The sequence below is a fragment of the Chiloscyllium plagiosum genome, unplaced genomic scaffold (assembly GCF_037043375.1).
Source record: "Chiloscyllium plagiosum isolate Xiang-an unplaced genomic scaffold, Cpla_swu_hap1 HiC_scaffold_18, whole genome shotgun sequence".
Classification (NCBI taxonomy): domain Eukaryota; kingdom Metazoa; phylum Chordata; class Chondrichthyes; order Orectolobiformes; family Hemiscylliidae; genus Chiloscyllium; species Chiloscyllium plagiosum.
Window position 1 is genome coordinate 53605184 of NW_028270156.1, and position 12389 is coordinate 53617572.

Here is a 12389-nt window from a genome sequence, read left to right on the forward strand (position 1 = left end):
TCCCACCATCATTTTTAATGTCCTGAGTGATGATTATTGCTGTGACCACCTTGAGTGTTACATCTAAGAAAAGCAGAGCACTTGTCAAACAGGCCAAATTCAACTTGACCATCCTAACACAAGTGAAACAGAGACATGTGAGAGAATTCCTTGAAGCCTGGTACTCCAAGCAGAACTCAATCGATAAACATGTTGAACTGGACCCCATGTACAAACCACTCAGATGCAGAGCCGATAGTACCAGAAAACAGAGACACATAAATACCAGGTGGGACAAACCACCAATCCTTCACTGGAGGCACACTGATGATGTCACCTAGTGAGGTGATGAAATGTCTGCAGAAAATACATCAGCTCAGCGAAGAAATCTACAACCTCATTCTTTTACAATATGTTTATTCTTAGCCAACCAGAACATACCTAATGGAGTAAGCAAAACTTTGAGGGGTAGAATTTGAAATAAATGATTTTAAAACAACCATGTATTTATGTAGCAGCTTTCACAACCCCGTGCTGAGACAAATCTAGTTTAGAAACTCAGCCAACCATTCATAATGAACAACCTCTAGCAAAATGTCAGTAAATCACTCTATTATAACTGCATGAGCAGATAGGCTCTCTGGTATAGGTTAGAAAACTATCAAAGCAGTCCCATGGAGCATTTTATTTTAGTTCTCACTGACATCTTCAGCCTTTATTTTAATATTTAAAGAAAAAAGCATGAAATTGTGAAGCGCGATGTCTCACCAGACATTAAACTGCAACCTGGCTAATGACCAGCAATTTTAATTATTTAGGAAGAATAACTGAGATCCAGGGGACTAAGAGAATAAAGTCACAAGATTTTGAACAAACAATAAATTTAACTATACAACTTAGAAAAGTAAGACATTATATAATAAATGTACAGCATATAGTTTAACATTCTGAATTAACATGCTGCTCATATGAATAATACTCATTGGCAATAGGCTGTTATTGAACAGCAGAGGGAAAAGCACAGCAGGTCAGGCAGCATCAGAGGAGCAGGAGAGTTAACGTTTCGAGTGTAAGCCCTTCATCAGGAATGGTGCTTTCCCAGTGCCACCCCTTTTGATTCAGTTATTGAACACTCCAGAGTGCACTTGAAATGGTAAATGCAATCAATATAGATCCCATGGGCTTTTGCAGCAGTTCTCCCATACATTAATGATGCAATAGGTCATTAAATTTCATTAGGTTTCACAAGGAATTGCAATTCTTCACTTTTAGCGGTCTATCTTGAAGCTTCCTCTCAAGAGCTGCTGCCCAGACATCTGCTCTCATTCTGCGGTTGATCACTTGCCTTTCCTGGGTCTACACACGCCAGGACTCCAAAATTACACCCCAGTACTCATTCACAAGCATCACACTACCTTTTCACTAATTGCTAATTTCCTGGTTTTATCTTCAATTGAGATCCACCTTTGCCTTTGATCAAATGCATCAAGCAAATTCTGCTTGTGAGCTTTTCAACCTCCACTCTCTCAGCTGCACTGAAGTATTGGTGCTCACAGGCTCCCTCCAAGCCCCTCACAATTTCTCTGAACACAAAGTGAGTAACCTTCCAATTCTCAGCTCCCAGGACTTCTTCTGAATCCTGACTCCATCCATAGGTGCCCGTTAATTACTCAAACTTATTTTTAGGTTTTATAAATACAGAGTCATCTAACTGCTCTTGACTCCTTTTTGAGTCCTCTGCACAGAACCTGTACAGCTTGGCTACCTTCCCAGAGGTACAGCTAACTGCAGCACTCTTAACATATGGAGCCTCATGCAGTTTTTCTCTCTCACAATTTGAACTGCTTTTCAGTGACTCCCAGACTGTCCTGAGTTTCCTATTGTGAACTTTGCAATAAGCCCCACGATTATTGCTGGGCAGGATTGAATGTTATCATCTCTCAAATCTTGGAACAGTCTGTTCCATAAAATGCTACCAGTCATAGATTGCTGGCTTACTCAGTATAAACAAATGGTTACAAATAGGGCATTGGTCGCAGTTTACTAGACCCTATCTGCCTTTCCAGAGCACTCACATCCATTCTATCAACTTCCAACTCTTATACTGTGGGTCACACAACAACCAACAGGGATCTTTACACACAGCACTAAGTCTAAGTGGCTTTGCTGTGTTCAGAATTCTTGTCCATATGACTCATTCCCTGGCCTGCTTTCTGTCAGCAAAAATGAAATCCACATCCAGATCCCATTGCCATTTTTAAAGGTTTGAGATGTCTTCCCAATTCTGAATATCTAGCCCAGTGAAACCAATGACATTCTAGTTTATTCTTCATGTGTGAGCCAGCAGTGGGATTGTTGGCAAATGGTTTGATCATGAATAACTTTACAGTCAAGACTATCTTCAGCCAACTTTCACCTGTGAATCTTTTAGTAGGAGTTGCTGAGGAGCAAATGCTAGCAGAAACCCAACCTATTCAGGTGTGATCTACACAAGCGTGCTTGGTCTAATTGTAGCATCCTGATCATCATCCTCATTTGGTTAGCAAAGTTAGCTTGAACTAAATATATCAAGTTACTGGCCTCTATAGTTCAGCAGTTACCCACCATGCTCTCAGATGCCAATAGAGTACTGTGTGCACTCGCAGTTATTGCCTGTGAACATTCTGTGCTAGTAAATGCTATCTTAATGTACTGTCAATCACTTATTCACATCCCCATAAAACAGCAGATACTAGATATTAATATAAGTCCCCAGTAAAAACAGAAGCCTTAAAACATTAATGACAACTGTATGTGTTCCAATGACTGCAATTTAGGTTTATAGTATTTACTTTTGTTCTTTGCTTTATGAGCAGTATTCAGGATGTTCTGTCAGCGTTTTCTCATTGTCTCAATGTTTTTAGTAATGTGATTGGTTTTGTGACAGATACCACTAGGTGAGAGCTTACATGCCAACCTATAAAACTACCAAAACTGACCTTCACCTAAGTTAGCAGTTGACCATTTTCAGAAACAAATCCTTTAAGGAAAATAAAATGCTGTTAAAACCTACATTTTAGTTCCCTATTTTCTCAGAATCTTTGGGAATAAATGGAACAAATGCAACTGCTTTTCGCGAAACGCTTCAGCTCCGTCTAAAAGGTTTACTGTCACAAGTTTATGATAACCAACAATGAGAGAACACAATGTCACAATGTTTTTTCCTATTTATTACATTTACACATCAGTTCATTAACAGAATCATTTAACTCAAACACTGTTACACATTTAATGTCATCTGCCCATATTGCACAGTGACAACTCTGTGACAATGTGCAGGAGAATGGAACCATGTGTCAGACACAGGATAGCAAAGCACTTGGCTGCTCTTAAGAGTTTCACTTGTTCAGTTCATCAACTGTATCCCACTATGAAAAGCAGACTGACTCAGATGAAGCTGCTGATTGTCAAATAAGAACACACCCAAGCAAGTTGACAGGCTCTGATCCCAAAGTATATGGTGACTTTTCTCATGAATCCTTAAAATGATGGCAAAAGGTGGTTGTTTTCCTACTTTTGATAGAGTGCTTCTTCTGCTTGGTGCGTATATCAGGGATTCAGGCACAGTTACACCAATGTTTTCAATCTACACTTAAAATGGGTTTTTAGTCAAGATTGCCAGTTTTAAAATTACTCACTTTTGAAATGGCTATAAAATTATAATGCCAAGTTAGTTAGTTACCTAAGATACCAAATCTAGTTTTCAAAAGTGCAAAATGGCTTTGAAGAAAGTGAATTTTTCTGAAACTTACGTACGACATGCAAACATTTCATATATTTTGTTAATACAGAGCAATCCCCATATCTGCGGGTCTGGTTTCCACGGTTTCAGTTACTCTGTGGTTTACCGCAACCCAAACATATTACAGGGAACCTTCCAGAACCAGGGACCAGGGGGCTGCTGGGAAAGTATGTTTCACATTTAAATGAATGGGTTCACACTTATCCGCAGTTTCAGGCTTCCGTGGCAGGTCTTAGAACGTATCCCCCATGGGTATGGGAGCACTACTGTACACATAATTTTGATATGTGTGCATTTTTGATTTATATATTTGCAAGTGTCTATGTTGTAGTTGTAAACTGCTCTTTCACCTTGCAGTAACAATGTTAACAGCCAAGAAAAGCAACAAATTGTGGCAATGGAAGTCTAGAGCATCCACACAATCCAGGATGGCATACTCTGCACATAATACTGTGGGTGCCCTGAAAATCATGACAGAAAACATCTTTGGCAAACCTCCCTTCAGCAATGACACAATCCTTATCGAATAGTTGCTGCAAAATTGTAGTGACTATCCAATGACAGATATGATGCCTTTTTACATTTCAGACATAAATTTGAAGATATCCCATTTTGAATGCTCCCAAGTACGAATGGAAATTTTCACAAACTGCTTTTTTTTAAATGAATAAAAAATGGGACAATGGTTATAATTTCAAAGGTGTTTGTTAAAGTTGCTCATCAACTTATAGTAATTTCAAAACAAGATATAATGCGGCAACTTTAAAGCCAAATCTTTAGAGTCAATGAGGTTCAGCTATAAAACTGAGGCAAGAATCAAAACAATATTAAAGGCACTATGTTCTGGTGACATGATCCATTCATGCCATAAACGTGACTGGTTGGACTTACATGTCTGTGGAGTCCTCCTTACTGATATATTCCTCCAGAATACTTGTATCAATGTTGGAAGTATCAAGAGCCCCATTGATTTCATGTCCTTAAAATAGAAAAAGAAGACGTTACCAGAAGGATAATGAGATAACCCATGAGGTAGGAAGTCCTTTTATTACCATGAACATTGTCTACTCAGGTTTGAAGCTTGTGTTTTTCTTTTCAAAGTAGAGATGCTACTGGGGACATTTTTTAATTGTCTAAGCAAGTATCCATAGGTAGGCTAAACTCCAAACTCTCTTATTAAAATCAGGTGAGGAGTACACCAGAGCTTTTATTTTAGAAGGACATTTGTCAATTCAGTGAGTACCCAACTGATTACACTCTGCCATCATAAAAGAACCCATTGGATAGGTTTTCTTGAGTTTAACAAAGAAGTAGATTAGTTTATTTATACTTAAACTGATCTGAGTAAAATAACGCACCAATGTTTGAGCGTGCACAAATACCCACAAACACTTAGTTTGCACACACATAAATACAGATGACAGACAGGGGAGGGATGAGCTGCCTAAACTAGAGTCCATAAAAAAAATGAGTGCACAGTTTGAAGTTTGGTGACCTGGCTGGTTTCGGGATGAATTCAATTGTCTTCATGCTTCCAATTTAAAGATATTGATGACTGACTTGGTTGTTTCGCTAGAGTCACAGCTGTGAAGTTGAGGACTGTCTTTAAAGGCTCAGTTTGCTCCAATTGAAGAAGAAAGTCAATAACAGCAAAGCCTAACTTGCAAACTGCACAGCCAGAGAGAGGTGAAAGATTTCAGATAGACCTCACTTAGCTTCTCAGCTGTTTATAGAGTTCTGCTGAGGAAACATGTGCTTGACACCCAAAGTACTTTGGCTTATCAAGTGACCTAATTTGTAAATCAATCAGCTCAGCTGAAAAGCTATCTTAAAACCCAGGTCCCAGGGATGGGGGCTTGCTGGGTCTGTATTGTCTGCACTTTTGTATGTAACAGTACTGTCTAAATCACAACTGTCACTGTTGTTGTCTCTTTATATCTTTGTGAAACTGGGATTTGAGGTTTGTCCTCATGTCCCTGAAAAATGTATGGTAGGGTTTGGGGCCTGGCTTTGCTGCTCCTTTCCCTTGTAAAATTGCTGTCTCTTGTATGCAGCTGTAAAAGTAACTGTTTGTTGTAAACTGTTTTTGTAATTTGTTTGGAAAAAAAAATATAAGCAGAAGATTTAGAGCCTCAAAAAAAACCCAGGTCCCATTGAGTGTCCAAGCAATTAGTCAATAATAACTTGAAAGCCTCATGATTGCTGTGGGTGCTTTATTAGGGAGGCAGGAGATGTTGGGTTGTGGGAACATTAACTTTGGTTAGTGGGTTTTGCAAACTTGCTGTCTTCATGCCAATGAAGTTGGACTATGAAGTGTACAGTGAGGCTAACTAGGGTAGCTATCTTGAGGTGAGAGTATGGTTACTTCTAATCCATTTTTTGAAAACAAATCACTATTTTTAGAAGCCCAATTTCATATTTCCAGCCAAAGGATTTAAAATCATTGTTTTTGATATAAAGCACATATTTTTAAGGCATTTTATGCTACAAAAGAATGAATGTTTATTCTCCTTGTCAGGACTGGATTTGAGCCCAGATTCTAGATTTAGAAGGATAGTGGGTTGATTAATAGGCATGCAATGGATCAAAAAGTCCACATCACATCAAGTCTTGCACATGCTATTCATTTAGGGTTGTGTAAACCTCTCAAATCCCTTCAAAGTAAATCCAGTTTGCCTAACATTTAACTATAATTTATTAGCAATTAATGCTCTCTTTCACATTCCACTTCCTTTGTTCCAGCAATTTAGGAATTGCCATGTCCCATTACCATTCTTAATCTATCTCTTTTTGTGCTGCAAATCTTCAAAACTAGCAAAAGCTGAAACAGCTTCAAAATGAATTATAAACTTAACAGAAACTCGGATTATAGGCCAATCACACCTGAGAACAAATACATCAGAAGTACAGTGTGTAAATGATTTGTTGTGAATTAGATAAACTTTAATTTTACCTAATATTTAATCACTTGCAAGAGAGGAACAAAAACTGAAGTATATGAAACTTTTTTAAAAATGATGCAAATGCTGATGGCACAGGATATATCTGCTAGGATTACAGGGCACATAACATGCCAACATGTTCAAAACAGCACATTTCATTACATATGAGCTCTACTATATGTTATCTTTCAAACCAATAACAGCTTATCCTGCATAAATGACTGATATTTTAAACTTGAAAATAATTTTGCTGTTCAGACTTGCAAAACTGTTAGAGGATCCAACTTCTTATAATGTAGAGCTAAATCAATGTGATATGGTAACCATACGCATTTAAGTAGGCAGCCAATATTGAAACACCATTCCTAGTTCAATCCCAAAAGAAAGTGGGATACTAAATCTAAATTTGTTGTCTTCTACAACATGTAACTATTGGGAATGGAATGGCCAAGATGACATGAAAGATCACAGAATCAGAGAGCTCAGCATGTAGTAACAGTGGCATTAGCATGGAAAGGAACTGCGAACCAAAATGTAAGACCCGGTCTGCCCTGTAATAGATATGCTTCATCTGTTGATTTACAACATTAGTACTTCTGTGCATGTCAGGAGCTCTGCTGAGCTTAAATTCCTGTTCTCTCACCGAATATGTTCTCACTGCAAGATCCCAAATGCAGAATTCAATCCTGTATAACTAGCTCATGCTCTAGTTATGCAAATTCACAGCTTCCTGCAGGCTATGTTGATGACCTTATGTACTTTTTTCACTTTGGTTCCTAATGTTGAACATGTAACATTCATTTGAGATTCAAAGCATGCCTTTAATTTTTTTATATTTCTTTTATTCTGCAGAGAGATTTAGGATGGTATATATTTTGAAACAGCCTATTCCGACCGGAGATAAAATTGTAGCAACTTGTCTTTGATTTTGCTTGCTCAACAGATTTGTTGCTATTTCATAACTCTCCCACTGTGTATGGAGAAAGATCCAGTTTTGCTTCATATCCCTGCCATTTCAACTGGAGTTGGTAGGGGAAAGGCTGCAGCCATTTAACTGTGGCTTGCTTCTCGGTTCGTCATTTTTTGTTTATTTTGTTAGCAACTCCTAGCTTTATATATACCCGGATCTCTCTTTGTCTGGATCTGCGCTTTCTCACAACTTTGCAACACTCACTTCAGCATTACTTTTATTACCTTGTTTTGTGTGTACATTGTGGATGTCTGCCTACAGGCTGCATGGTAGAGGTCACATGACTACAACAGACAAGGAAGGACATTTGTACGTAATTGCATTTCAATCTAAACATAAATGTTATAGATATAAATCTGCGCTAGATTTGTTTTATCCCCTTGCTCCCCAGCACCAAGGTCATTTATTCTGCCAATGCTCCAGCAAGAAGAATATTATAGTTATAATAATGTCAAAACATTTGCAATGATAAAAAAATTCTTGAGAAATCTTTCATCAGAGACATGTCACAAATAAAAGTTATTGGAACTCTGGACTTCTGTGAGCTGGAGTTTTGCCTTTGGCTCTCCCTGGTGCCTCTGTACTCTCTGTTTCAACAGCAGCTTGCAGTTATATTACGCCTTTCGTAAGCACTTCTAAGAAATGAAATCAGACAACAACAGACAGGCGAGCCAATGGATACACTAGTTCAGATGATATTGTGTTAAGGAATGGCTGTTTAGGTTTGTCAAACAGACCATACCATGGTGAAGAAGGAAAATGTTGGAGAAATGCGCTTTTTCTTGATCACTTTAGAATCCCTACAATGTGGGAACAGGCCCTTCAGCGCAAAAAGTCCACACCGATTTTCCAAAGAGTAATCCACCCAGACCCATTTCCCTCTGACGAATGCACCTAACACTATGGACAATTTGCCATGGCTAATTCACCTGACCTGCATATCTTTTGACTGTGGGAGGAAACCAGAAGAAACCCACGCAGACACTGGGAGAATGTGCAAACTCCACACCTGAGGCTGGATTTTAACCTGGGCCCCTGGTGCTACAAGGCAGCAGTGCTAGCCACTGTTTTCTACTTTTTCCATGAAGATCCCAAATGTTTGCATGGATAGAGATTCTCATACTCCAGACAACTCCTTCGTACTTTGGCAATGGTCAATGTACAAAACTGGGTGAAGACAATGTGTGTTTGACCCAGTGGATTAACTCAAAAGATTCTTTAGAGGAACTAGCAAAATTTTAAAAACAAACTATCAGCAAAATATTATTTCTAAAGTAAGGTGAATAAACTTTCCTGAGATAATATTGCAGATTATTGAGAGTTTCCCCTTATCATGATATATATTTATAATTATGGTTATGAGTAATCATTTATTTAATCTCACAAGTCAGGTGACACAATGATACACACCTAAGTGATAGATGAAGGTCACATTAGATTACAATCTCATTTTCTTCTCTGTCTTCTGTTCTGATTAATAACGGAATTGAAAATAAAAATAATACCAGTAAAGGTTAAATTGGGGTTATTGTACAGGCAATACAATTAGGTGTTAGGTGATAATAATCAGCTTCAGTTTGAGTCAATCTCTGCTCAGTTTCTGAATTAAGGCACTTTGAGCAAAAAGGCTTTCTCATCTTTACCCAGAACGGAGGGAGATTTAGGAGCAAGAATCCCTCCCAGGATATCTCTGCCACATTCTGGTAATTGGCAACAGGAGTCATCGACAGAAACTGGGGCCAAAGTCCAGGACCTTCTCTTTTAGTTATGGGAATTGGGATAATCAAATAAAGAATGAATGGGATTCACATTGAAATAATGTGATAATTGACAGAATCCTGTAATTACTACTAAATATTCCTGTGACGGGACTCACAGAAAGTCTTGTGGTAACTAATTAGAATGATAATTACTTGGAACGAGATTGAGATGAACTATATTCATCTACTCACTTTCAAAACTCAGTCATTTCAATTAATGGAAATTCAGTGGCACTACATGTATATTTCAGCAGATTGGCTTCTTTACAAGAGCAGGAAGGTTGCATTATGCTACACACAATTCTCCACCAATATGCATAGTCTGACCTGGCACTTTAAATGTTACAAATTCTTAAATCAATTAGTGATTAATTACGGATGCTGAGTGAAGATTGCAGATAATAAAGTTCTTATATCATGATTATAAAGTTCCAGTTCCAGATTAGATGAAAATCAGCATAAATTTGGCCTGCAATTTTTGTTCTCTCCACATTAAAGTGTGAAGAGGATCTGCTTGTAAATTTCCTTTGGTGTTAGTCATTGTGAGTCAGAGTATTATTTTTCCATAATATTTAAAATAGAAGTGGGGCCAATGATTTATAATCAATAGACAATAGACAATAGGCGCATGAGTAGGCCATTCAGCCCTTCGAGCCTGCACCGCCATTCAATATAATCATGGCTGATCATTCCTAATCAGTATCCTGTTCCTGCCTTATCTCCATAACCCTTGATTCCACTATCTTTGAGAGGTCTATCCAACTCCTTCTTAAATGAATCCAGAGAGTGGGCCTCCACTGCCCCCTGTGGCAGAGCATTCCACACAGCCACCACTCTCTGGGTGAAGAAGTTTCTCCTGAGCTCTGTCCTAAATGGTCTATCCCGTATTTTTAAGCTGTGTCCTCTGGTTCGGCACTCACCCATCAGTGGAAATATGTTTCCTACTGCCAGAGTGTCCAATCCTTTCATAATCTTATACGTCTCAATCAGATCCCCTCTCAATCTTCGAAACTCAAGTGTATATAAGCCCAGTCGCTTCAGTCTTTCAGTGTACGGTAATCCTGCCATTCCAGGAATTGACCAGAAATCAATTAGACTTTCAAGTACGATTGATTGCAGGAGTATTACTGATGATTGTTGGATTTGAATTTCTCGTTAGAAAATGTTCAAGGTAAGCTTTTGGTGCTCATGAGACTGACTTTGTAATATTGCACTTATAATTCAATATTTTTCAAGATGTTAAAAACGGCATATACTCAAAGTGTATTTGTTACTTGCTATATATGAATTTGAATCACCTATTTATTTCAATATTTGACATTGAAAATCTACATGAAAATATTTTTAATGGGCAAATCATTTCCAAAGTATGAAGTATTTCCTTAGCTATCAGAACTGGAAGTAAAAATATTTTCAAATTTAAAAATACAGGTGCCATATTACCTCATAGAATTCAAAATATTTAATTCCAAAACAAGCTTTTTAAACAAAACATGAAAAGAAATCAGAATTCACAACAGCTGCATTCGATATTATATCTTTTAATAACTACAATTACATTTTATTTCAAAGCCTCTGCCTATCAGAGGATTATTAATACCTCACAACAATGAGAGAGTTTTCCATCAGATCATATGTTGTTACAGAATTTCCCAGTATCTCATCTTTATCTATAGGAGGTGAAGCAAAGAAGAGCATGGTTCGTTCATCCTCTGGGATTTCAGAGTTTATTTGATTTTCTAAAAGACTTTAAGAAATGGGAGACTGAATCCTCAGGTTTTATTTCAGGTGAATGGGCACTTCTGTTACAAAAACACTGTTTCCTGTTAGGAACTGCTCACAAGCAACAGCACTTTACAAATAGAAAACATCTGTTAGCAAGGCTTTTGCTGATAGTTAAGTGATTGTCTAGAAAAAAAGGGATTAATGTTGATTGTTGTTGAAAATTCAATAAAATTTATCTTCTAAAACTACTTTGGGACTGAAACTTCTTATTGTAAAAAGCCTGGGAAACTAAACACACAATGAATTTCTGAATATGTTTTTGTTTGCTGAAAGAAACATATTTACTATATATTGTGCAAACTAACACATTCACTAATAGCACATCAGAGGGTACATTTTCCGTCTCTCATGTTCCAGCCACAAATCAGCAATGCATAAGGTTGCACCGTAGTGTTATCACACACTGATAACACTGAGGGCGGCAGGGTGGCTCAGTGCTTAGCACTGCTGCCTCACAGCACCAGTGACCCAGATTTGATTCTAGCCTCGGGCCACTGCCTGTGTGGAGTTTGTACATTCTCCCCGTGTCTGTGTGGGTTTCCTCCGGGTGTTCTGGTTTCCTCCCACAATCCAAAGATGTGCTGGTTAGGTGAATTGGCTATGCTAAATTGCCCATAGTGTTCAGGGATTAGTCAGGGGTAAATGTAAAGTTATAGGGTAGGGGATTGGGTCTGGGTGGGTCACTCTTCGGAGGGTCAGTGTGGACTTGCTGGGCCGAAGGGCCTGTTTCTATACTGTAGGGATTCTATGTATTAAAATAAGAGCTTGTGATATAGAGAATAATACAATAATGTACTTAGAGGAGTGGCATAAATAGGTCATTTTTGGGTTAGAAAGATGTGATGAGGGAAGTGCCACAGGGATCAGTGCTGGGCCCTCAACTATTTACAAGTTATATTAATAACTTGGTTAAAGGAATCGAACGTGTTGTGGCTAAATTTGTTGAAAACAAAGTTAGGCGAGTAAGCAGTGAAAAGGACATATGGTGTTTCCATAGAAATATGGATAGAATCATTGATGTTTACACCACAGAAAAGGTTGCTTGGTCCTTTGGGTGTGTGAGAACATGAGGCACCCAGCATCATCCTGCTCTCCAGTGTGTAGTTCATAGCCCTGTTATGACACTTGATCCAAATACACTTTTTACAAAAGTTGAGGATTTCTTCCTCTAC

General features: G+C 38.1%; 1 protein-coding gene across 5 annotated transcripts in view; it reads right to left on the minus strand.

The window, feature by feature from the left end:
• myrf (myelin regulatory factor) overlaps nt 1-12389 on the minus strand; it is a 233421-nt gene that overhangs the window by 108458 nt on the left and 112574 nt on the right. For all 5 annotated transcript variants that reach the window (XM_087996624.1, XM_087996625.1, XM_043706035.2 and 2 more), the window contains one exon: nt 4652-4739. In XM_087996624.1, the coding sequence (XP_087852750.1) occupies nt 4652-4739 (88 nt within the window). The remainder of the gene's footprint in view (nt 1-4651; nt 4740-12389) is intronic.